Source organism: Coregonus lavaretus (genome assembly GCF_964263955.1).
Source record: "Coregonus lavaretus genome assembly, chromosome: 10".
Lineage (NCBI taxonomy): Eukaryota > Metazoa > Chordata > Actinopteri > Salmoniformes > Salmonidae > Coregonus > Coregonus lavaretus.
In genome coordinates this window covers 23,333,940-23,361,698 of record NC_139997.1, presented here as the reverse complement: position 1 = coordinate 23,361,698, position 27,759 = coordinate 23,333,940, and the positions used below count along the sequence as shown (strand labels likewise).

General features: G+C 45.0%; 1 protein-coding gene across 3 annotated transcripts in view; it reads left to right on the top strand.

The window, feature by feature from the left end:
• LOC311136638 (cell adhesion molecule 1-like) overlaps positions 1 to 27,759 on the top strand; it is a 456,023-nt gene that overhangs the window by 344,666 nt on the left and 83,598 nt on the right. For all 3 annotated transcript variants that reach the window (XM_084170838.1, XM_084170837.1, XM_084170836.1), the window contains 2 exons: positions 12,945 to 13,097; positions 14,703 to 14,840. In XM_084170838.1, coding sequence (XP_084026964.1) covers positions 12,945 to 13,097; positions 14,703 to 14,840 — 291 coding nt within the window. The remainder of the gene's footprint in view (positions 1 to 12,944; positions 13,098 to 14,702; positions 14,841 to 27,759) is intronic.

Genomic DNA, 27,759 nt, shown 5'->3' with positions numbered 1-27,759 from the left:
CATGTAGAGGTCTGTAATTTTTATCATAGGTACACTTCAGGCAGGCACACACACACACACACACACACACACACACACACACACACAGAGACAAGCATATATACACACACACCTTGGAAATAGAAAAAAATATAGGCCTACTACACTGAGTATACAAAACATTAAGAACACCTGCTCTTTCCGTGGCATAGACTGACCAGGTGAAAGCTATGGTCCCTTATTGATGTCCCTTGTTAAATCCACTTCAATCATTGTAGATGAAGGGAAGGAACAGGATAAAGAAGGATTGTTAAGCTTTGAGACAATTGAGACATGGGTTGTGTATGTGTGCCATTCAGAGGGTGAATTGGCAAGACAAAATATTTAAGTGCCTTTGAACGGGGTATGGTAGTAGGTGCCAGGCGCACCAGTTTGTGTCAAGAACTGCACCGCTGCTGGGTTTTTCATGCTCAACAGTTTCCTGTGTGTATCAAGAATGGTCCACCACACAAAGGACATCCATCCAACTTAACACAACTGTGGGAAGCATTGGAGTCAACATGGGCCAGCATCTCTGTGGAATGTTTTCGACACCTTGTAGAGTCCATACCCCAACGAATTGAGGCTGTTCTGATGGCAAAAGTATGCGGTGTAACTCAGTATTAGGAAGGTGTTCCCTAATGTTTGGTATACTCTGTGTAGGTCTACACTGACACACTTACACATACTGTCATCAAGTGTACAAGAATCGTTCGGTCCGCTTCAAAATCAAATAAAATCAAATGTTATTGGTCACATACACATATTTGGCAGATGTTATTGTGTGTGTAGCGAAATGCTTGTGTTCCTAGCTCCAACAGTGCAGTAGTATCTAACAATTCACAACAATACACACAAATCTCTATGTAAAAGAATGGAGTTAAGAAATATATACATATTAGGACGAGCAATGTCGGAGTGGCATTGGCTAGAATAGAGTAGAATACAGTATATACTTATGAAATGAGTAAAACAGTATGTTTACGGGCCCTGTGTAGCTCTGTTGGTAGAGCATGGCACTTGCAACGCCAGGGTTGTGGGTTCGATTCCCACGGGGGGCCAGTATGAAAATGTATGCACTCACTAACTGTAAGTCGCTCTGGATAAGAGCGTCTACTAAATGACTAAAATGTAAATGTATGTAAACATTATTAAAGTGACCAGTGTTCCATTATTAAAGTGACCAGTGTTTCCATGTCTATGTACATAGGGCAACAACCTCTAAGGTGCAGGGTTGAGTAGCCGGCTAGTGATGGCTATTTAACAGTCTGATGGCCTTGAGATATCAGCTGTTTTTCAGTCTCTCGGTCCCAGCTTTGATGCACCTGTACTGACCTCGCCTTCTGGATGATAGCGGGGTGAACAGGACGTGGCTCGGTGGTTGATGTCCTTGATGATCTTTTTGGCCTTCCTGTGACATCGGGTGCTGTGGGGCAGGCAGGTTGAAGAGGCACTGTTGCGCCTTCTTCACCACACTATCTGTGTGCATGGACCATTTCAGATTGTCAGTGACGTGTACGCCGAAGAACTTGAAGCTTTTCACCTTCTCCACTGCGGTCCCGTCGATGAGGATGGAGGCGTGCTCCCTCTGCTGTCTCCTGAAGTCCACGATCAGCTCCTTTGTTTTGTTGACATTGAGGGAGAGGTTATTTTCCTGGCACCACTCCGCCAGGGCCCTCACCTTCTCGTTATTGTTGGTAATCAGGCCTACTACTATTATGTAGTCTGCAAACTTAATGATTGAGTTGGAGGCGTGTGTGGCCACGCAGTCATGGGTGAACAGGGAGTACAGCAGGGGGCTGAGCACACACCCTTGTGGGGCCCCTGTGTTGAGGATCAGCATAGTGGAGGTGTTGTTTCCTACTTTCACCACCTGGGGGCGAGGGGGGTCCCGTCAGGAAGTCCAGGACCTAGTTGCACAGGGCAGGGTTCAGACCCAGGGCCCCGAACTTAATGATGAGCTTGGAGGGTACTATGGTTTTGAAGGCTGAACTGTAGTCAATGAACAGCATTCTTACATAGGTAATCCTTTTGGCGAGATGGTATAGGGCAGTGTGCAGTGCGATGGCGATTGCATCGTCTATGGATCTATTGGGCCGTTATGCACATTTAAGTGGGTCCAGGGTGTCAGGTAAGGTGGAGATGATATGATCCCTAACCAGCCTCTCAAAGCACTTAATGATGACTGAAGTGAGTGCTACGCGGCAATAGTAATTTAGTTCAGCTACCTTTGCTTGGGTACAGGAACAATGGTGGACATCTTGAAGCAAGTGGGGACAGCAGACTGGGATAGGGAGAGATTGAATATGTCCGTAAATACTCCAGCCAGCTGGTCTGCGCATGCTCTGAGGACGCGGCTAGGGATGCCTTCTGGGCCAGCAGCCTTGCGAGGGTTAACATGCTTAAATCTCTTACTCACGTCGGCCACGGAGAACGAGAGCCTGCAGTCCTCGGAGTAGGCCTCATCAGTGGCACTGTGTTATCCTCAAAGCAGGCGAAGAAGGTGTTTAGCTTGTCCAGGAGCAAGACGTCGGTGTCCGCAATGGGGCTGGTTTTCCCTTTGATTGTCTGGAGTCCCTGCCACAACGGTTTCGTGTCTGAGCCGTTGAATTGCGACTCCACTTTGTCTTTTTTAAGGTATCTGTGACCAACAGATGCATATCTGTTTTCCCAGATGTGAAATCCATAGATTAGGGCCTAATTTATTTATTTCAATTGACTTATTTCCTTTTATGAACTGTAACTCAGTAAAATCTTTGAAATTGTTGCATGTTGCGTAATTTTTTTTGTTCAGTGTAGTACTCGCATACACATTAATTTGAAGAGGTTGGAAATACACCCACAAACATACAGTATAGCTCTAATGTACGCACACTTAATGTCCTCCTTCTGTCTACTTCAGAGACTTCAGGCATGAGCGTACACACTCACACAAACACAGACAGAGAAGCAGCCACGTCCTCGGAAGGTCTCCCATCTATCTCTGAAGCATCCAACGTTGTGTCCCTCCCTCCCTTCGCACCACCACACACTCTCTCTCACACACATACACAGCCACTCAGCCATGTCCTCAAGATCCCCCTCGCATGCATAAATTGTGCCTCGTGTTTTTCTGTTTCGCTGGGGCACCAAATACCAAGCCCACAGCTGGCTGTCAAGGGCATCTCATCTTCTGACGGGAAGCCTTGATCTCTTGTGATCTTTTCCTGAGAACACGCTGGCATTTTACTGCAGCTGCACTGCTTAATTATAGCTTTGCTCTGCTACCAGCCTCCCCTGGAATATCATATTGGGCCCCTCCAACTAAAATCCATATTGGGAAAAAAAGGAGAGAGAGAAAGAGAGGAGAGAGCTTTGACATTGACATCCTGTGACCCCACTTCAAGGGAGCGGTCATAGCCGGGTGTGGATGAGGGGGCCTGACCTCCTCCCAGGTGTAGCCCTCTGCACACAAAGTGAGTACACACAAACACACACTTTTATACTGTAGGCACACACAGCGAGTTAAGAGGCACACACATGCTTTTGCCCTGGCATTCACAATGAAGAGGCAGACACCTGATACTCCACACTGCCCTTTCCCACCTGGACAAAAGGAACACCTAGGTGAGAATGCTGTTCATTGACTACAGCTCAGCGTTCAACACTCTACTGCCCACAAAGCTCTGCAACTGGATCCTGGAATTCATGATGGGCCGCCCCCAGGTGGTAAGGGTAGGCAACAACACATCTGCCACGCTGATCCTCAACACAGGGCCCCTCAGGGGTGCGTGCTTATTCCCCTCCTGTACTCCCTGTTCACCCACGACTGCGTGGCCAAGCACGACTCCAACACATTTACATTACATTTTACATTTTAGTCATTTAGCAGATGCTCTTATCCAGAGCGACTTACAGTTAGTGAGTGCATACATTATTATTATATATATATTTTTTTTCATACTGGCCCCCCATGGGAATCGAACCCACAACGCTGGCGTTGCAAACGCCATGCTCTACCAACTGAGCTACATCCCTGCTGGCCATTCCCTCCCCTACCCTGGACGACGCTGGGCCAATTGTGAGCCGCCCCATGGGTCTCCCGGTCGCAGCAGGCTATGACAGAGCCTGGATTCGAACCAGGATCTCTACACCATCATTAAGTTTGCTGACGACACAACAGTGGTAGGCCTGATCACAGACAACAATGAGACAGCCTATAGGGAGGAGGTCAGAGACCTGGCAGTGTGGTGCCAGGACAACAACCTCTCCCACAATGTGAGCAAGACAAAGTAGCTGATCGTGGACTACAGGAAAAGGAGGGCCGAACATGCCCCCGTTCACATCGACGGGGCTGTAGTGGAGCGGGTCGAGAGTTTCAAGTTCCTTGGTGTCCACATCACCAACAAACTGTCATAGTCCAAACACACTAAGGCAGTCGTGAAGAGGGCACGACAACACCTTTTCCCCCTCAGAAGACTGAAAAGATTTGGCATGGGTCCCCAGATCCTCAAGAAGTTGGCAACTGCTCGGCATCCGACCGTAAGGCACTACAGAGGGTAGTGCGTTCGGCCCAGTACATCACTGGGGCCAAGCTTCCTGCCATCCAGGACATATATACTAGGCGATGTCAAAAAAGTGTTGAAGACTCCATTCACCAAAGTCATAGACTGTTCTCTCTGCTACTGCACAGCAAGCGGTACAGGAGCGCCAAGTCTAGGTCCAAAAGGCTCCTTAACAGCTTCTACCCTCAAGCCATAAGACTGCTGAACAATTATTAAAATGGTCACCCGGACAATTTACATTGACACCTCCTCCGTCCCCCTCCATCCCCCCAACCCCCCGTCAACCCCCACCCCCCTTTGAATTTACACTGCTGATACTCGCTGTTTATTATCTATGCATAGTCACTTTACCCCTACCTACATGTACAAATTACCTCGACTAACCTGTATCCCCGCACATTGACTCGGTACCGGTACCCCCTGTATATAGTCTCGGTATTGTTATTTTATTGTGTTATTTTCTTTCTTTTTTTTACTATAGTTTATTTAGTAAATATTTTCTTAACTCTATTTCTTGAACTGCATTGTTGGTTAAGGGCTTTTAAGGAAGCATTTCACGGTAAGGTCTACACCTGTTGTATTTGGCACATGTGACAAATACAATTTGATCTGATTTGTACAGTGGGTGGACAGCCATTCTTTTGAAATCCAGGGAGCGCGGGTGTGTGAGGAGTCCGCTGGGCCCTGCATGGTACCTGTCTGAAAGCAGCCTCTGCATTACCAAAGGACACCTTTACCTTACCTTCACCACCACAGCTCCCAATCTCTTAATGAGAACCTCACCTCCATCTCCTCTGGTTTTTCAAGGCACTGACCCGGCCATTAAGGGGACGGCAGCAGCCAAGCCAAGAAGTTCATCCTCTCTAATCTCTCCGCCGCTCTCTTTATCACTAAAAGGTTAGAAAACCGTATGGAACCAGCTAAAGGGCCTTGGGACAAGAGGAGGGTTGGGCGCCAAGATTCCCTTTTCTACAACGCTTGAAGTGTGCGTGTGTAGCGTGTCTGCATGTGCGTGTATGTGTGTGGTGGGGGTCTGTCAGAGGAGCCAAATTACCCTCCCCCACTTACCTCTCCCTCGCTCGCTCCTTAATAAAACTTTAATGGGCTCCTCTCAAAAAGTAGCCGGGCCCACTAATCAGAATTGATTGCCGCCACTTAGGAAGAAGCCAGAAGCTCGTCGCCAAGAAGCTGGAGCCAGCCCTCCTCGATGAAACTAGGGAGAAAATACGCAAATGATATAGAAAGAGAGAGGGAGAGAAGGGAGAAAGATGGAAGAAAGGAATAACCCATTGCAGCCATCAAAGGTTTAGTTGATCTCATCTTTATATATTTTTTCGCTCTGTTATCAATTGGAGTTGATTTTCACCCCTTTTGTGTTTACAGTCAGCTTCATTTCAATGCAGAGATTGCCAGGACTCAATGGATTTGGCTGAGTGTGTTTGTGCAGCCTTTTGAGCCCCACCGAACGGACCTTTGGCTGTTTGTGATAACACCAAAATAAGCAATGTATATTCAGCACCACTTTAGGCGACTGTCTACCCCTCGCCAATGGAAATGAGTGGCATAAAAAAAAAACGCCATTGTCCACGTTGATCTGACCCAGGCAAATGAATTAGAAATCTTGGACAGAAAGTCCTCTGTTTTATTATTTCATACTATTTCATACCTAAGTAGGATCACTTTATTCATGAGATGGCTTGGGGCCTTCTGATACGAGGTAAATAACAAAAGAGCCGAATTGAGGGATGCAATACCCTCCAAAACCAATTATGTTTTTTGAATACTCTTGCAATGTGAACAGTGAATCAGTTTTATTTTGAAGAAAGCTGTCATTCATTTTCATAGAGAGGCTGTTTTTTTGGTTGTAGAGAGGCTGTATGAAGAACATTGACTTTGGTTTTCACAATCTAATTCAAGACCACCATAGAAATGAAACGTATACAGTACAAATGTTCCTCCAAGTCTCTGCCTTGTGTGTGTGTGTTACATAAAATAAATGTGCTAGTTTTGAAACTCCTATAGCTACTGTATTCAAGTTTGAATCAGCAGGAATAGTCTACTGCTGTGTTTTGAGACTTGCATGGCGATACCCCCCCCCCCCCCCCCCCCACCACTTTGTTTTCATTATTGTTACCGAAATCCTCCCGGCAGGCTAGCTTCAATGGCAATTACGATTGTCAGAATTGCTCCGTCTCTCCTCAGCCCAACTCATGATAAGGGAAGGCGAGAGAGAGAGAGAGAGAGAGAGAGAGAGAGAGAGAGAGAGAGAGAGAGAGGTGGAAAAAGAGAAAGAGAGAGGGGTCATCCTCCATGTTGTAGCACATCTGAACCCAAAGAAGAAGGGGATACCTCAGAAATACCTTGCCAGGCAAGCTTTGACATTACTGCAAAGGAATTCAATTGTTTGCGAAGCTGCCTGCTTGCCTATTCTTTACCGCCCATATCTATTATTCTGTCTGAAATGTACCGCAGTTTCCAACCCTGCTGTGTGACTGGGCTATTTCCCATTGTTTCCTTGTCCTTGTTCTTCTTTGTGTCTGTTTTTGTCCCTGTTCCTTGCCACTGTGAATCATATTCCCACATATTGTTTTGATCAAGTGTTTGTTGCCTCACCGGTGTCTCTCCACACTTGTTTTTTACTGTGTTGTCATTGCCTTTTCTTGCCCACTTCTGTCTCCCCCTGTGTTTGTACCTTCCAAGAAGTACATTATCTGAGAAACCCTCTGCCAAACTAATGGAAATGAAAGAACAAAACAACATCGAAATGCTTTATTTTTCAGTTAGTTTTCTTTAGTGGAATTGCTTTCCACTACTAGTGCCTTTGTTTTCCTGGAACTCACCCCATTGGACAGCACTGCCGCGGCAGGGGCTAGTGGGGACACGCTGCGTGTCCATTCCCGGGCTCCCCCGTGGTGAGCTGGATGTCGCGGGCAGGCACCATTGTTGTGCCGTAACGGGGACATGGCGGGCCACTGAACCCTCACAACATGGCCATGCTTGTGTCCAGGAACAACACCACTGCACTAGAGAAAGGCCATGTTTCCTGTTGGACACAGAGATTTTGTGTTGTCAAGCGCTAACACTGTTGTCCTGTCCAAAAATGGATCAGTGTTCAGTTTTTCACCACCTCCAATTCTCTCTGTTTTTTGGCCAAAGCCACATCTGTGTTGTTAATATAGGTGTACACTTACATAAGATTATCACACCAAGGTATAGCATGGTAAAGGAGGCAATGTATGAAAGGTATGCATTGAGCATACAGGATACCACAATGGACTGGAGACCATTTTTCAAATACCAAAATTATTTCACATACTGTATCCATACCTCCAAAGAATGTGATGGTCAGCTCGGGTATTTGCTGATGACTGCTTTCCCCTCCACAGTCTCGGACTATTCACACAAAACATCAGCAAGCCCTGGCATTTCACAATGGAGGTCAAGTGCCCTGTGAAGGCTATGCTACTGTATACAATGACCGTTCCAGTTCGTTAGCTAAAGGTTCCCACAAAGCATGTCCTTCCTTACCAGGTCTGTAGACTAGACTGTACTTCAGTCCTCGAATACCCCCAGTACACCAGACTTTAGTGCCATTATGAACATTATCAGTGTTTTCATAACGCTTTAATCATGCCCATTGGTTTCCACCTAGCGCTGAGTCACACAACAGATTACCAGCGGCTTGGCCGTGACGCCTCTCATTGGAGTGTGTTAATCCCAGCACATTCTTCCAATCAATGAATTGCAGCCTCTGGCTGCCATTCACACTGACAGGCCTAACCCTGCTTTCCAGCCAGCGACTATATGAGCGCTAAAGCTAGCGGTTAGCGTTTAAAAGTAGCATAGTTAAGCAACTTATCAAGAAATAATGAAAGTCATTGAGTTAGGAAGTTGGGACACCAGAATGCCTTTGCAAAATGTAACTGAACGGTGAGAAGTTATGTTTTGATTTGACTTAAATCCCACATGCTAAAAATCTCCTTTGAACAATGTTATCTTTTAAGTTCTTACTCTGAATTCACACACTTGTTAGCTATTCCGTTTCTCTCTGTTTGTAGTTATCTCTGATATTCGAAGAGCACTACCCTGGCAACAGGATCAAAGACATTAGCGATGAGTTGGCACGAAAACAGGTTTTAACCCCCTACCCCCGCAACTTTGCACTCCTTTTGCACCATGTGGCTTGACCTTATGGGAGTAGGGGGAGGCGAGTGTAATCAAGATTGGGTTTCCTGATGAGGGGGCACGTGGCTACTCCGAGGTGCTGAGAGGAGGGTCATCGGGAAGGTATAGAGGATCAACCCGAGGGGGACAATGGTGGACGGCTCTCTCCACTCCGGGGATCCTCCAGTGAAGCAGAACCAGAGAGAATACTTAATCTCCTCCTTTGATTAATTATACTGAACAAAAATATAAAAGCAACATGTAAAGTGTTGGTCCCATGTTTCATGAGCTGAAATAAAAGGTCCCGGAAATGTTTCAAATGTACAAAAAGCTTATTTCTAAAGAATGTTGTGCACAAATTCATTTACATCCCTGTTAGTGCTCATTTCTCCTTTACCAAGATAATCCATCCACCTGACAGGTGTGGCATATCAAGAAGCTGATTAAGCAGCATGATTATTACACAGGTGCACCTTGTGCTGGGGACAACAAAAGGCCACTCTAAAATGTGTAGTTTTGTCACACAACACAACGCCACAGATATTTGAGGGAGTGTGCAATTGGCATGCTGTATGCAGGAATGTCCACCAGCGCTGTGCCCAGAGAATTGAATGTTCATTTCTCTACCAGAAGCCGCCTACAATGTCATTTTAGAGAATTTGTCAGTACGTCCAACCGGCCTCACAACCGCAGACCACGTGTAATCACACCAGCCCAGGACCTCCACATCCGGCTTTTTCACCAACAGGATCTTCTGAGATCAGCCACCCGGACAGCTGATGAAACTGTGGGTTTGCACAACCGTAGAATTTCTGCACAAACTGTCAGAAACCGTCTCAGGGAAGCTCATTTGCGTCGTCCTCACCAGGGTCTTGACCTGACTGCAGTTTGGCGTCGTAACCGACTTCAGTGGGCAAATGCTCACCTTCGATGGCCACTGGCACGCTGGAGAAGTGTGCTCTTCACGGATGAATCCCGGTTTATCTGTACTCGGCAGATGGCAGACAGCGTGTATGGCATCGTGTGGGCTAGTGGTTTGCTGATGTCAACGTTGTGAACAGAGTGCCCCGTGGTGGCAGTGGGGTTAAGGTATGGGCAGGCATAAGCTATGGACAACAAACACAATTGCATTTTATCGATGGCAATTTGAATGCACAGAGATACAGTGACGAGATCCTGAGGCCCATTGTTGTGCCAGTCATCCGCCGCCTTCACCTTATGTTTCAGCATGATATTGCAAGACCCCATGTCGCAAGAATCTGTACACAATTCCTGGAAGCTTAAAATGTCCCAGTTCTTCCATGGCCTGCATACTCACCAGACATGTCACCCATTGAGCATGTTTGGAATGCTCTGGATCAATGTGTACGACAACATGTTCCAGCTCCCGCAAATATTCAGCAACTTCGCACAGCCATTGAAGAGGAGTGGGACAACATTCCATATGCCACAATCAACAACCTGATCAACTCTATGCGAAGGAGATGTGTTGCGCTGCATGAGGCAAATGGTGGTCACACCAGATACTGACTGGTTTTCTGATCCCAGATACTGACTGGTTTTCTGATCCATGCCCCTACTTTTTTTTAAAGGTATCTGTGACCAACAGCTGCGTATCTGTATTCCCAGTCATTTGAAATCCATAGATTAGGGCCTGATTAATTTATTTCATTTGACTGATGTCCTTATGTGAGCTGTAACTCAGTGAAATATTTGAAATTGTTGCATGTTGCGTATATATACAGTTGAAGTCGGAAGTTTACATACACCTTAGCCAAATACATTTAAACTCAGTTTTTCACAATTCCGGACATTTAATCCTAGTACAAATTCCCTATCTTAGGTCAGTTAGGATCGCCACTTTATTTTAAGAATGTCGAGTGTCAGAATAATAGTAGAGAGAATGATTTATTTCAGCTTTTATTTCTTTCATCACATTCCCAGTGGGTCAGAAGTTATACACTCAATTAGTATTTGGTAGCATTGGGTCAAATGTTTCGGGTAGCCTTCCACAAGCTTCCCACAATAAGTTGGGTGAATTTTGGCCCATTCCTCCTGACAGAGCTGGTGTAACTGAGTCAGGTTTGTAGGCCTCCTCTATAGGATTGAGGTCAGGGCTGTGTGATGGCCACTCTAATACCTTGACTTTGTTGTCCTTAAGCCATTTTGCCACAACTTTGGAAGTATGCTTGGGGTCGTTGTCCATTTGGAAGACCCATTTGCGACCAAGCTTTAACTTCCTGACTGATGTCTTGAGATGTTGCTTCAATATATCCACATAATTTTCCTTCCTCATGATGCCATCTATTTTCTGAAGTGCACCAGTCCCTCTTGCAGCAAAGCACCCCCACAGCATAATGCTGCCACCCCTGTGCTTCACGGTTGGGATAGTGTTTTTCGGCTTGCAAGCAACCCCCTTTTTCCTCCAAACATAACGATGGTCATTATGGCCAAACAGTTCTATTTTTGTTTCATCAGACCAGAGGACATTTCTCCAAAAAGTACGATCTTTGTCCCCATGTGCAGTTGCAAACTGTAGTCTGGCTTTTTTATGGTGGTTTTGGAGCAGTGGCTTCTTCCTTGCTGAGCGGCCTTTCAGGTTATGTCGATATAGGACTCGTTTTACTGTGGATATAGATACTTTTGTACCTGTTTCCTCCAGCATCTTCACAAGGTCCTTTGCTGTTGTTCTGGGATTAATTTGCACTTTTCGCACCAAGGTACGTTAATCTCTAGGAGACAGAACGCGTCTCCTTCCTGAGCGGTATGACGGCTCTGTGGTCCCATGATGTTTATACTTGCATAATATTGTTTGTACAGATGAACGTGGTACCTTCAGGCGTTTGGAAATTGCTCCCAAGGATGAACCAGACATGTGGAGGTCTAAAAAAAAATTCTGAGGTCTTGGCTGATTTCTTTTGATTTTCCCATGATGTCAAGCAAAGATGCACTGAGTTTGAAGGTAGGCCTTGAAATACATCCACAGGTACACCTCCAATTGACTCAAATTATGTCAATTAGCCTATCAGAAGCTTCTAAAGCCATGACATCATTTCTGTAATTTTCCAAGCTGTTTAAAGGCACAGTCAACTTAGTGTATGTAAACTTCTGACCCCACTGGAATTGTGATACAGTGAATTATAAGTGAAATAATCTGTCAGTAAACAATTGTTGGAAAAATTACTTGTGTCGTGCACAAAGTAGATGTCCTAACCGACTTGCCAAAACTATAGTTTGTTAACAAGAAATTTGTGGAGTAGTTGAAAAACAAGTTTGAATGACTCCAACCTAAGTGTATGTAAACTTCCGACTGTAAATCCTCACGTTTGACTGACAGCCACTTTTTCTCTCCTCCTCTTTTTCCCTTGCTTGCTCTCTCGCTTTATATCTATTTTCGAATAAAAGCAAAAGAGCACGGCTAACCAGCTGGAACCAAGAACAATCAGCTTCATCCCCCCATCCTCCATCGCCATCACAACCCTGCCTTTCATGTGCCCGCCGCTGCAAACTATATAATGATGCCAGATCATTTTGCTATTTGTTTCCATTTATTTATGTATTTATTCACGCTACCTCTTTTTTGTTGTTCGTTTTGCTCCTTTGAACTGGGCTGCTGTGGGTGAGAATAAACGTGGCTTGGGGAGGGGAAGACGACACAGAGAGCAGTAAATGGTCGCTGTCGATCTGTTGGGGTTGGTGGGGGGAAGCTTTCATCTTAACCAGACGTTGGCATTCTCCATCGCGTTCGCAAGGCAAAACGAACCACTAATGGCCTGCTCATTAGTCTGCGAGCTTGTGTGTGTGTGTGTCATTCAACACAGACTGCTGTTCTAATTAGGTGAGGGACCCTGAGCTAGATACAAAGTCCTCAAAGTTAGGACTGGCGTTTGTTGTTTGGTTTGGTCGGCATCCCTCTACGAGAGCTTTCTCCATAGGGGGCAAGCAAGGTTTGCTGGATGTGATGGACTAGAGTCAGAATTGTGGGAGTGAGCATGTGGCGACCACGTGTCTGTAGACTTTACCTCCATACTTTAACTCTTGAAACTCCACCTGGAACTCCACACAAAGATACACACTTACTGTATACTCTCACCTAGTAGGTCGACAGTCATTTTCATAGTCAAGGCATAAACAATGACACTCTCTTTTGACCTACCCCCCCTTCTCTCTCTCTCTCTCCCTTTTTCTCTCCCTATCTCTCTTTCTTTGACCCTTCAGCCCTGAAAGATGCCCGCTTCCAGCTGGTCAACTTCTCGGACAATGAGCTGCGGGTGTCTCTGTCCAACGTGACCCTGTCTGACGAGGGGAGATACGTGTGCCAGCTGTACACAGACCCCCCACAGGAGGCCTACGCTGACATCACTGTGCTGAGTATGACTACACACACACACAATGTTTATAGAATGGAAATATGTCTCAGACCATCTACGTGGACATTAGTTATGAGAGTATGATTGAAAAAACATACACACACACACACACACACACACACACAGCTATGTCTTACTATACTTGTGAGGACTTTTTAGGGACCAACAATTGATTCCCATTCAAAATACTATTTTCCCTAAACCTAACCCTTACCCTAACCTTAACCCCTAAGCCTAAACCTAACCCCTAAGCCTAAAATAGCCTTTTTACAAGTGAGGACTGGCAAAATGTCCTCACTATTCAGAATTTTTGTTGGTTTACTATTCTTGTGAAGACTTCTGGTACTCACAAGTATAGTAAAACATGCACACACACACACACACAGCTATCACTGGCACATCAGAGACTGATGGAGTGGTTGATCCCACAGCTGTATCTTAAAGTAGCCTTCTCTCACTCACTTTTGCACTCAAACTTTCACCCTTTCTCTTCTCTCTGTTTTTGTGACAGAAGATAAGGGCAGGGTTTCAATAATGATAATAAAGGACAAATCAAACCGTCATCAAGGTGTAGAGCCAATGTGCAAAGCTTGAATTGAATAATAATAACCTTGAAAAAAATAAAACAGGAGTAAAAGTCTCGCTTTTAGGGATGAGGCCATTTCACTGAAAGCTAGATATGTTTTATATGTCACTTTCATGATGTCATAACCCCACACTTAGTTTTTTAAGCATACATACAAAACAATCCAAAGGATAAGGAATGGCTTCAATCTAAACATTGTCCTCAGCTCACAGCCGTATTTGGTGTCAACGCAGAAGCACTTAAAGAGCCACGCCAATCAAAACCCAGCACCCATCCAGTTCTCCACTGTGCATCCTAGCAGGGTTTCTGAGGGGAAATTACATTGTGTGCGAATTATACAATGCGACATACAAAGCGTGCTTTAAACAAGAGCACGCACTTAGACATAATGATGGCGTTTTGGCAATGAAGTTTGACAGCGGGATGCAGGGAATGATTGTGATCTGAAAGTGTTCACAAGGAAGACATGGGGAGACTGGCTCAGGCTTGGATCTGTGTGTCTGGGCCAAGGCAGGAGTAGAACAGTGCAAATGGTATCAAGCTGTTTCAAGTGGCAGTAGGTAGCCAGCAAGAGCTGGAATTAAGTAACCCAAAATCGGTGAGTGGTCTCAACTCACATGTTCATGAGAACAGCCTAGTTGAGAGAAGGGAGAAAAAAACATCCTATAACATCTGAAGTGTACTGCATATTGTCAGCGTAGGGGTTTTATTATAAAGTGGGTGCTTATTCTTATTTTTTGTGTAGAGCCTTTCGCCAAAAGCTGATAGGGGCCGATTCTGACTTGAGATACACGCACCTAAATATAACTTAGTCCTTTTTCACACACTTTATTTTCTGCGTACATTCTGACCTTGTTTGGTTTACAACAAAATGACTGTAGTCAATCTGATTTATCTCAAAGTATTTCCAAAAATGGTTAAGACATCTAAGATGTTGGACTGACCCGACACCCCCTAGTTTTTTTTGTGATTTATGACCCAAGTTCCTTAAACACTGTGTCTATTTGTCCTCCTTGCCAGTCCCTCCAGGCAACCCAATCATTGAGTCCCGGGAGGGCCAGGTAATCGAGGGCAATGAGACAGAGATGACCTGCACCGCCATGGGCAGCAAGCCCGCTGCCACCATCAGATGGATGAAGGGAGACAAAGAGCTCCAAGGTAGGTTACTGCCCGTTAACACTGTCACGCCCAAAACACATTGTCAACCCTGTCACTCCCAAAATACTTTAGCGGTCTACTACAACTCAGCGGAGTCTCCGACTGAAAGACCAAAGTCTAAAACAAGATGTTTCCGATGAAGAGGGATAAGAAGGTGAGGGTTAAAGTCATTGTAGTGAATTACTCTGTATGAATTGTAGAGTTGTCTATTGTTGTTAATGCATCATTTCCCATTCCCTACATTGACTAAGTTCAAATGAATTGACCCAGTGATACATTCATGACCATATCTTTATTCAAAGGCCTTCACATAGTTTGTCAATAAAACCAGACAGAGACTCAATGGGTGATGGCTCATCACCAAGTCAACACCAAAACCCCTTCCCTCTCATCATCTCAATAGGCACCTCTGCCTCTACAGTCTCTCTTTCTAACATTCCTCTCTCTTGATTTATTTTCTACCTCCTTCCTTCCCTCATTCCTTTATAATTAGCCCCACGTCAACGACACCTCCGCCTAATTGGGTCACTCCTGTGGCTCTGAATGACATCCATTAGAGTGATGGGCTGGCTCAGTGGTTGACTAGCCTCTTGGCACAGTGACAGCTTTCAAGCCTCTCTTCAAAGGGAGCTGGGATTAGGGGGGCCCAGAATTGGGCCAATGGAATGACCCCCTGCTGTTCCAGCTCCCACTCAGCAGAGTCCAAAGCCCTTCACCCACGTCACAACCACAACCTCATACCAATCACTAACAGTGCAAAGCCCTAATGAGGAGTCAAAGCCTTTCGACTTGGTTTCATCTACTCAATGAACACTTTAACTCAGGAGTGGGTAGGCTGACTCTGGTCCTGCAGGACTGTGTGCAGTGTGTGCAGGCCTAAAGGAAAAATCCACTCAAAAACTATATTTTTGTCCACTGTTAGTTAGTCCACTGTTAATACAGACCTAAAATGTTTGGCATGTCAGCAGTCAAGTTTTCAAGATATTTGACTTTCAAGAAGCAAAGTGTCACTTGCCACATCATCATGATGATGCGTGGACTAATATATATATTTTTTTTACAGATAGTTTTATAGTGGATTTTTCCTTGAACTTCCAGCCCAGTGTTAAAACAGCTGATTCACGTAATCAACTAATCGTGGTCTTCAATATAGACCAGTTTTAGGTGAATCTGGTGTTTTAGTGCTGAAGTCTGCACCCACTGTGGCACTCCAGGACAGTTGGTGCCCATTCCATTCATTAACCGTTAGTGTAACTACTACTGTGTTGTTGAATAGCGCTGGCTAGGCCTGGCTGTGTGGATGATGTCTTTCCTTACTCTCTGTGTTGACAAGAGAAGTTACCTGACAACAAACAGAGGGTGACGGAGAGTTCACACATCTGAACTTTACTGCTAGCCGTGTAAAATGTTTTGTGCCGTTGCTAGACAACAGTTTCAGGGCTTTCTATTGCCGACCACCTCTTTTTTTTATTTCACCTTTATTTAACCAGGTAAGCCAGTTGAGAACAAGTTCTAATTTACAACTGCGACCTGGCCAAGATAAAGCAAAGCAGTGCGATAAAAACACAACAACACAGAGTTACATATGGGATAAACAAAACGTACAGTCAATAACACAATAGAAAATATATATACAGTGTGTGCAAATGTAGTAAGTTATGGAGGTAAGGCAATAAATAGGCCATAGTGCAAAATAATTACAATTTAGTATTAACACTGGAATGATATATGTGCAGAAGATGATGTGCAAATAGAGATACTGGAGCGCATACTACGGGTGGGTGTTGCTATGGTGACCAATGAGCTAAGATAAGGCAGGGATTTGCCTAGCAGTGATTTATAGATGACCTGGAGCCAGTGGGTTTGGCGACGAATATGTAGTGAGGGCCAGCCAACGAGAGCGTACAGGTCACAATGGTGGGTAGTATATGGGCCTTTGGTGACAAAACGGATGGCACTGTGATAGACTACATCCAATTTGCTGAGTAGAGTGTTGGAGGCTATTTTGTAAATGACATCGCCGAAGTCAAGGATCAGTAGGATAGTCAGTTTTACGAGGAAATGTTTGGCAGCATGAGTGAAGGAAGCTTTGTTGTGAAATAGGAAGCCGATTCTATATTTAACTTTGGATTGGAGATGCTTAATGTGAGTCTGGAAGGAGAGTTTACGGTCTAACCAGACACCTAGGTTTTTGTAGTTGTTCACATATTCTAAGTCAGACCTGCCGAGAGTAGTGATTCTAGTTGGGCGGGCAGGTGCAAGCAGCGTTCGATTGAAGAGCATGCATTTAGTTTTAGAAGAGCAGTTGGAGGCTACGGAAGGAGTGAAGCTCGTTTGGAGGTTTGTTAACACAGTGTCCATTGAAGGGCCAGATGTATACAAAATGGTGTCGCCTGCGTAGAGGTGGATCTGAGAGTCACCAGCAGCAAGAGCGACATCATTGATATACACAGAGAATAGAGTCGGCCCAAGAATTGAACCCTGTGGCTGCCAGAGGTCCAGACAACAGGCCCTCCGATTTGACACATTTAACTCTATCTGAGAAGTAGTTGTTGAACCAGGCGAGGCAGTCTTTTGAGAAACCAAGGCTATTTAGTCTGCCAATAAGAATGCAGTGATTGACGGAGTCGAAAGCCTTGGCCAGGTCAATGAAGACGGCTGCACAGTACTGTCTTTTATCGATCGTGGTTATAATATCGTTTAGGACCTTGAGCGTGGCTGAGGTGCACCCATAACCAGCTCGGAAACCAGATTGCATAGCGGAGAAGGGACGGTGGGATTCGAAATGGTCTGTGATCTGTTTGTTAACTTGGCTTTCAAATACTTTCGAAAGGCAGGGCAGGATGGATATAGGTCTGTAACAGTTTGGATCTAGAGTGTCACCCCCTTTGAAGAGGGGGATGACCGCGGCAGCTTTCCAATCTCTGGGGATATCAGACGATACGAAAGAGAGGTTGAACAGGGTGGTAATAGGGGTTGCAACAATTTCGGCAGCTAATTTTAGAAAGAAAAGGTCCAGATTGTCTAGCCCAGCTGATTTGTAGAGTCCAGATTTTGCAACTCTTTCAGAACATCAGCTATCTGAATTTGGGTGAAGGAGAAGCGGGGTAGGGGTAGCCAGGTGGAAAGCATGGCCAGCCATAGCAAAATGCTTGTTGACATTTTTGATTATCGTAGATTTATCGGTAGTGACAGTGTTTCCTAGCCTCAGTGCAGTGGGCAGCTGGGAGGAGGTGCTCTTATTCTCAATTAACTTTATAGTGTCCCAAAACTTTTTGGAGTTAGTGCTACAGAATGCACAATTCTGTTTAAAAAAGCTAGCCTTTGCTTTCCTAACTGATTGTGTATATTGGTTCCTGACTTCCCTGAAAAGTTGCATATCGCGGGGGCTGTTTGATGCTAATGCAGTACGCCACAGGATGTTTTTGTGCTGGTCAAGGGCAGTCAAGTCTGGGGTGAGCCAGGGGCTATATCTGTTCTTAGTTCTGAATTTTTTGAATGGGGCATGCTTATTTAAGATGGAGAGGAAAGCACTTTTAAAGAACAACCAGGCATCCTCTACTGACGGAATGAGGTCAATATCCATCCAGGATACCCGGGCCAGGTCAATTAGAAAGGCCTGCTCTCTGAAGTGATTTAGGGAGCGTTTGACAGTGATGAGGGGTGGTCGTTTGACCGCGGATCCATTTCGGATGCAGGCAATGAGGCATTACATTTACATTTACATTTTAGTCATTTAGCAGACGCTCTTATCCAGAGCGACTTACAGTTAGTGAATACATCTTTTTTTATTTATTTTTATACTGGCCCCCCGTGGGAATCGAACCCACAACCCTGGCATTGCAAACGCCATGCTCTATCAACTGAGCTACATCCCTGCCGGCCATTCCCTCCCCTACCCTGGACGACGCTGGGCCAATTGTGCGCCGCCCATGAGTCTCCCGGTCGCAGCCGGCTGCGACAGAGCCTGGATTCGAACCAGGATCTCTAGTGGCACAGTTAGCACTGCGATGCAGTGCCTTAGACCACTGCGCCACTCAGGAGCACAGATGACCTGGAGCATTGATTGCTGAGATCCTGGTTGAAGACAGTGGAGGTGTATTTAGAGGGTAAATTAGTCAGGATGATATCTATGAGGGTGCCCATGTAAACATATTTAGGGTTGTACCTGGTAGGTTCCTTGATAATTTGTGTGAGATTGAGGGCATCTAGTTTAGATTGTAGGATGGCTGGGGTGTTAAGCATATCCCAGTTTAGGTCACCAAGCAATACGAACTCTGAGGATAGATGGGGGGCAATCAATTCACATATGGTGTCCAGGGCACAGCTGGGGGCTGAGGGGGGTCTGTAGCAAGCGGCAAGTGAGAGACTTAGTTCTGGAAAGGTGGATTTTTAGAAGTAGAAGCTCAAACTGTTTGGGGACAGAACTGGATAGTATGATAGAGCTCTGCAGGCTATCTCTACAGTAGATTGAAACTCCGCCCCCTTTGGCAGTTCTATCTAGACGTAAAATGTTGTAGTTGGGAATTTCTGAATCTTTGGTGGCCTTCCTAAGCCAGGATTCAGACACTGCTAGAACATCAGGGTTGGCGGAGTGTGCTAACGCGGTGAATAACTCAAACTTAGGGAGGAGCCTTCTGATGTTAACATGCAAGGAACCAAGGCTTTTGTGGTTACAGAAGTCAACAAATGATAGCGCCTGGGGAGTAGGAGTGATACTTGGGGCTACAGGGCCTGGGTTAACCTCTACATCACCAGAGGAACAGAGGAGGAATAGAATAAGGATACGGCTTTAAGAACTGGTCTTCTAGTGCGTTGGGTACAGAGAATAAAAGAGATGGATTTCCGGGCGTTGTAGAATAGATTCAAGGCATTATGTACATACAAGGATATGGAAGGATATGAGTACAGTGGAGGTAAACCTATGGAAGGATATGAGTACAGTGGAGGTAAACCTAAGCGTTGGGTAACGATGAAAGAGAGAGCATCACTGGAGGCACCGATTGAGCTGGTCTCCGCGTGTGTGGGGGGTGGGACAAAGGAGCTATCTGATGCGGGTTGAGCGGCACTCGGGGCTCTACAGTGAAACAGCAATAGGTAAGGCATATTGACATGGGAGAGAGGCATAAAGCAATCACAGGTGTTATTTGAGAGAGCTAAGACAACAGCTGGTAATGGCAACGAAAGTTTGAGCTGAGGCTAAACAGATAAACATGATGGGGTAGCGTATAAAGGAACAGACCAGCAGGCATCAGCTGTGTAGCTGAGTGATCATAAGGTCCAGTGAACAGCAATAGGTGAGTCCGGGAGCAGTTCAGTTCAGTGGCTGCTACGGCACAGGCGAGCGGGAAGCACGGCTGTTGATTGCGTGTGCTAGTGGGCCAGGGCTAGCAGATGGATCTTCGTGGTCGTCGCAACGGGAAGCCTGTTGAAACCACATCAGACGATTACGTCAGCAGACCAGTCGTGATGGATAGGCGGGGCTCCGTGTCAACACTAGGAGGTCACGTCCGGTTGACAGAGAGGTAGATAGCCGGGAGATGGGCCTGGCTCGAGGCTAGCTCAAGGCTAACTGGGGCTTGCTACTAGACAGCGGTGATTAGCCAACAACAACAACAACAGCCATTCGGTTGCAGCTAGCTAGTTGCGATGTTCCGGTGTTAAAATCCGATATGCTATGGCTCGATAGCGCGAGGTGCAGACTGGCCGATAATTGTCCAGGCTAGAGCTGGCTGGTAGGTAGTGCAGGCCACGGACAATGGTGAAGACCGCTAACGGTGGCTAATAGCAAGTAGCTAGTTAGCTGGCTAGCTGGCTAGTTTCAGCCGGATGTTCTAGATACGAAGGTATAAAGAAATAATAGAATCCATTCCACATTGGGTGAGGCGGGTTGCAGGAAAGTATATTTAGTTAAAGGATGGAAAGTGAGATTGAGAAATATATACAAAAAAAACAGGCTATTTACATGAGGACACTACAGAAAACACGACCGCACTGCTACACCATCTTGGATCTTATTAACGTAGACTTGCGTCATCTTGAACAATGTGGAGTGGAGGCCATGTTTTTGCCGTTAATTGCCACATCAACATGATGAATATGGCACGCCGCATTGTTCAAATCACATTTTATTTGTCACATGCTTTGTAAACAACAGGTGTGGACTAACCTGTTTACTTACGGACCCTTCCCAACAATGCAGAAAGAAAGAAAATATAGAATTAATCTAAAAGTAAAACACGTAATAATAAAAGTAATAATACAGTGCCTTCAGAATGTATTAATACCCCTTGACTTATTCCACATTTTGTTGTGTTACAGCCCAAATTCAAAATGGATTAAATAGATTTGTTTTGTCTCACCCATCATTTTGTCTACCCCATAATGACAAAGTGAAAACATGTTTTTAGAAATTGTTGAAAGTTTATTGATAATGAACTACAGAAATATCTAATTTACATAAGGATTCACACCCCTGAGTCAATACATGTTAGAATCCCCTTTTGCAGCGATTACAGCTGTCAGTCTTTCTGGGTAAGTCTCTGAGAGCTTTGCACACCTGGATTTTATAATTATAAAAATTATTCAAGCTCTGTCAAGATCATTGCTAGATTTTCAAGCCGATTTAAGTCAAAACTGTAACTAGGCCAGTCAGGAACATTCAATGTCTACTTGGTAAGAAACTGTTGGAAAGCAGACTGAACCAGGTTTTCCTCTAGGATTTTGCCTGTGCTTAGCTCTATTCCGTTTATTTTTATCAACAAAGAAAAAACTCCCCAGTCTTTGCTGATGACAAGCATACCCATAACATGATGCAGCCACCACTGTGCTTGAAAATATGAAGACTGGTACTCAGTGATGTGTTGTGTTGGATTTGCCCCAAACATAAAACTTTGTATTCATGACATAAAGCTAATTTCTTAGGATTTTATTTTGCAGTTTTACTTTAGTGCATTATTGCAAACAGGAGGCATGTTTTGGAATATTTTTTATTCTGTTTTAAAGTCACCATTGGCCTCATGGTGAAATCCCTGAACGGTTTCCTTCCTCTCCGGCAACTGAGTTAGGAAGGATGCCTGTATCTTTGTAATGACTCTGTGTTTTTATACACCATCCAAAGTGTAGTTAAAAACTTCACCATGCTCAAAAAGGATATTCAATGTCTGCTTTGGAAAACCTCTCTGGTCTTTGTGGTTGAATCTGTGTTTGAAATTCACTGCTCGACTGAGGAACCTTACAGATAATTGTATGTGTGGGGTACAGACATGAGGTACTCATTCAAAAATCATGCTAAACACTATTGCACACAGTGTGTCCATGCAACGTATAATGTGACTTGTTAAGCACATTTTTACTCCTGAACTTATTTAGGCTTGCCATAACAAAGGGGTTGAATACTTATTGACTCAAGACATAATTCCACTTTGACGTTATGGGATATTGTGTGTATGCCAGTGACACAAAATCTCAATTGAATCCATTTTAAATTCAGGCTGTAACACAACAAAATGTGGAAAAAGTCAAGGGGTGTGAATACTTTCTGAAGGCACTGTAGATACACAATGAGTAACGATAACGCCGCTATATACAAGGGGTACCAGTACCGAGTCAATGTGCAGGAGTACAAGGTAATTGAGGTAGATATGTGGGAGTTTGAATAACTTAATGGACAGAATGTGGAGGTTGAGAAGGAGGCTTGAGGTCAGAAGAGACAGGGGCTCTTTGTCAAGTCATCTTTCCTGGGTTCCTTGCAAAACCATTTGGAGAAGGTCTTATGGGAGGGACCTTAGGCCTCTAATATGGTTGAGAAGGAGGCGAGGAGATAGGATGCGAGGAATCATGGAATGACTAATTGAGATAGAGCCAGGAGCTAGGACACAAGAGGGAAGAACGTGTCACCACGGTCCACGCCACTCGCCGCCTGCTCCAAATTACTTTCGGCACCTTGCAGATTTATTTCTAATTAAACGTCCTTATGATTTAACCTAATTACCTTAAGGGATAATCGGGCGTGTTTTAAATATCATTTAAATGTAAACCAAGATGTCGGCCTCCGAAGCAAAGCCTCAGTTATCCTACTACCATTATATCCCTTCTCTTGCCCTCTCTCGGTCTCTCCCGCTCTCTTTCTACCCTCACCCTTGCCCTCTCTCTATCTCTCCATCTCCTTTCACCCCTCTCCCTCTTTATTGTCCTCTTTCTTATCCTGCTTGTTTTGTTCTGTGGTTATTTTTTATTTTTTTATATCCTGCCTTCCACGGATATCTCCAGCACTTAAGCGTACGAGTGAAATGAACGTCAAGGAACAATGGGAGTTCCAGCAGCACAGGTTTCTCTATCTGGACAAGACTAGATGAGAGAGAGAAGTGACGGACGAGGGCGAGCACGGCCATTAGCCTTAAGTCTTCAGAGATAACCACCGTGGTGATTTCAATTATCCTGCCACACTCTGCCGGAATGACTTGCACATTGATAAAATAATAATTGAACTTGCAGTGGGCAAGTAGTCAAGAAATGTCTGAGGCGCTTCGACAGATCTGAGTTAACTCTCCCCAAACGCAGCCCCCCTCCCCCTTGCTCCTAAATGGCACTGAAATTACAATTAACGATTTTCTAATGTAAAGTAGCGGGGACTGTTAATGGCGCTGCATCTGAAGGAATAGCTAAGTGCAGCAATTAACAGTGGCTCGACTCTCTCTGCATTGATGTTGAACCCCGAGCTTCACTCTTCGACTACAAAAGCAATTAGCTTTTCATGAATGTTAATATGTACGCTAGCACTCCAAAAATAGTGTTGGAGTAATATCAAGCGCCACATCTGAGATTGTGGCTATCAAACAGAGATGCTATCACCGTGGGAAGATGATATCTTCATAAGTAAATAAGATTCAGTTCATATCATCCAATTCAAAGGTATTTTCATCTCTGTCTTTCACTGAAGTCTGCCCCTTTCATTGAGGAAGTGCCCGGCACAGGTTTGCTATAGCATAATGTTGACAACGCAGTGCAGTGATATGCAACATACCAGCAATTAGCTACTGTGCTGTAATAATAACGTCAAATGTATGGAGAATCAAATTAACTCCTTAGGTCAAGATACACATTGCACATTCTCAATGTGATAGAGCCAGTGTCTGCTGACTGTCTTTTCAACTGGTACTACATTTTTCACTTGATCATATTGGTCAGACAGTGTTTGATATAAGACACACCTCGGTGCTCCATCTCCACGTTGCTATATGCTTTTTTCACGGTTTTATTAGTGAGGAATTTGTTTTTACAGTGCTCGGCTTGTGCTGCTATCTTTATTGACTTGGCCAAAGCTTTTTATACGGTAGACCATTCCATTCTTGTGAGTCGGCTAAGGAGTATTGGTGTCTCTGAGGGGTCTTTGGCCTGGTTTGCTAGCTATCTCTCTCAAAGAGTGCAATGTGTAAAGTCAGAACATCTGCTGTCGCAGCCACTGCCTGTCCCCAAGGGAGTACCCCAAGGCTCGATCCTAGGCCCCACGCTCTTCTCAATTTACATCAACAACATAGCTCAGACAGTAGGAAGCTCTCTCATCCATTTATATGCAGATGATACAATCTTATAATCAGCTAGCCCCTCCCCGGATTTTGTGTTGAACGCTCTACGACAAAGCTTTCTTAGTGTCCAGCAAGCTTTCTCTGCCCTTAACCTTGTTCTGAACACCTCCAAAACAATGGTGATGTGGTTCGGTAAGAAGAGTTAGCTATTAGCTAACTATTAGTTAGCTAGTAGCTGTTAGCTATTTAGCAGTCTTATGATTTGGGGGTAGAAGATAGTCAGGAGCCTGCTGGTGTCAGACTTGTTGCTCCAGCCATGCGGAAGCAGAGAGAAGAGTCTATGGCTTGGGTGGTTGGAGTCTTTACCAATTTTCCAGGCTTTCCTTTCACACCGCAACATGCAACAATTTAAACGATTTTACTGAGTTACCGTTCATATAAGGAAATCAGTCAATTGAAATAAATTCATTAGGCCCTAATCTATGGATTTCACATGACTGGGAATACAGATATGCATCTGTTGGTCACAGATATCTTTAAAAGCACACTTCTCCAGCATGCCAGTTGCCATCGAAGGTGAGGATTTGCCCACTGAAGTCGGTTACAACACCGAACTGCTGTCAGGTCAAGACCCTGGTGAGGACGACGAGCATGCAGATGAGCCCAGCTGTCTGGGTGGTTGGTCTCAGACGATCCCGCAGCTGAAGAACCCGGATGTGGAGGTCCTGTGCTGGCGTGGTTAATCATGGTCTGCGGTTGTGAGGCCGGTTGGATGTACTGCCAAATTCTCTAAAACGATGTTGGAGGCAGCTTATGGTAGAGAAATTAACATTCAATTCTCTGGCAACAGCTCTGGTGGACATTCCTGCAGTAAGCATGCCAATTGCACGCTCCCTCAAAACTTGAGACATCAGTGGCATTATGTTGTGTGACAAAACTGCACATTGTAGAGTGGCCTTTTATTGTCCCCAGCACAAGGTGCACCTGTGTAATGATCATGCTGTTCAATTAGCTTCTTGATATGCCACACCAGTCAGGTGGATGGATTATCTTGGCAAAGGAAAAATGCTCACTAACAGGGACGTAAACAAATTTGTGCGCAAAGTTTGAGAGAAATAACATTTTGGGGATCTTTTATTTCAGCTCGTGAAACATGGGACCAACACTTTACATGTTGTGTTTATATTTTTGTTCAGTATACATTCAGTAGTCAGTACACCACCCCGTTCACGAAAATGGTTCGCTCCTACAGACAGTGATTCACTTGGCCATGACTTTCTATATAAAGCAGGCAGACAGGCATCGAGGCATTCAGTTACTGTTCAATTGATTGTTAGAATGGGCAAAACGAGTGACCTAAGCGACTTTGAGCATGGTATGATCGTCAGTGCCAGGCGCGCCGGTTCCAGTATCAGAAATGTCCGGCCTCCTGGGCTTTTCACGAACAACGGTGTCTAGGGTTTACCGAGAATGGTGCACAAATAAAAAGCATTCAGTCAGCGACAGTCCTGTGGGCGCAAACAGCTCGTTAATGAGAGAGGTCGAAGGAGAATGGCAAGAATTGTGCAAGGTAACAGGCCGGCCACAAACAGGCAAATAACGGTACAGTTCAACAGTGCTGTGAAGAACAGCATCTCGGAACGCACAAGTCGTCGGTCCTTGTCACGGATGGACTATTGTAGCAGACGACCACAGTGGGTTACACTCCTATCGGCTAAAAACAAGAAGCAGCTCCAGAGGGCACACGATCACTAACACTGGACAGTTGAGAAGTGTAAAAAACTTTCCTTGGTTCGACGAATCCCGGTTTCTGTTGTGTCATGCTGATAGCAGAGTCAGGATTTGACGTAAGCAGCATGAGTCCATGGCCCCACCGTGCCTGGTGTCAACGGTACACTTTGTAGAATCAATGCCCGAAGAATTCAGGCTGTTCTGGAGGCAAAGGGGGGTCCGACCCGGTACCTAATAAACTGGCCACTGAGTGTAGAGGTCCTGGATGGCTGGGACCTCGGCCCCAGTGATGTATTGGGCTGTCCACACCACCCTCTGTAGGTGTTGCAGTTGCCATACCAAGCAGTGATGCAGCCAGTCAAGATGCTCTCAATGGTGCAGCTGCATAACTTTTTGAGAATTTGAAGGCCCATTCCAAATATTTTCAAGATTCTTCTTCACGACTGTGTGGACCATTTTAAGTCCTTAGTGATTTGGACACCGAGAAACTTTAAGGCCCCCCCTTCCTGTAGTCCACGATCAGCATCTTGGTCTTACTGACGTTGAGGGAGAGGTTGTTGTCCTGGTACCACAATGCCAGTTCCTGACCTCCTCCCTGTAGGCTGTCTCATCGTCGCCAGTGATGATGGTGTTAGAGTCGTGCGTGGACACGCATTCATGGGTGAACAGGGAGTACAGGACGGGACTAAGCACACACCCCTCACAGGCCCCTCTCTCTCTCAACCTCCCTCCCCCTCCTCTCCCTTCGTTCTCTCTCACTCTCCTTCTCTATCCCTCTCTCTCTCCCTGATCAACCTCCCCATCTCTCAATCCAATTTAAATCTAGTTGATTTATTGACAAGACCAAAAATACACTCATGCTACCAAATATTGTTACAAAATGGGACAATGGGGAAAGGAATCAATCCCCCCTCCCTTTGTGCTCTTGCACCACAGTTACTCATCAGAACGAGGTATGTGTGTAGGCCTACTTCACACCTCGCTGTGTACCGTTGGCAGGGGTTACTTTGGGTCAAAATATCTGTCCTATCCAAAACCACAACCAACACAGCAGCAATTGAATGACTCACAACAGCCCTTGACAGCAAGACATTTCCAGCTGATTCACCTTCCATTGACCATTCTCTAGGACGTCTTCCTCTCTCCCCTAATGTTACTGTACAAGGTCACTCTCACAGAGCCACTCCATTCAGAGACGCACAATGGACGCCTTTCCCCTTACGCTAAGTTATTACTAGTCTTCCCACGTAGCCTTGAGCGCAACAGTAGCCCTTTGTTACCATTTCGTTACAACATAAACATATTCCACTCCCAATTCCATGTGGGAACACTTGGTTACATAATACAAGCTTTTCATAGGGGGAAAAAATATGTTTTGTTTTCAGGTATGTTTAGAGATGGTACAAAAAGTACCATAGACCATTTTTATGTGATTATGTGGTGTCCTTATGAAGAGAAAACGTATAGCTAGGCCAGTTACATTAACAAATCGTGGTCTAAAGATGAAGAAGACTGCTTTACAATAGGTCCCTACAGTATTGTATTGAAACATGGTGTTTTTCTTCCCTATAGAAAAAGATGACATGTGCAATGTCTTTGAGCAGGTGCCGGATATCGTTATACAATAAAACGATAAAAATAAACTCTCCACACTGCAGTCT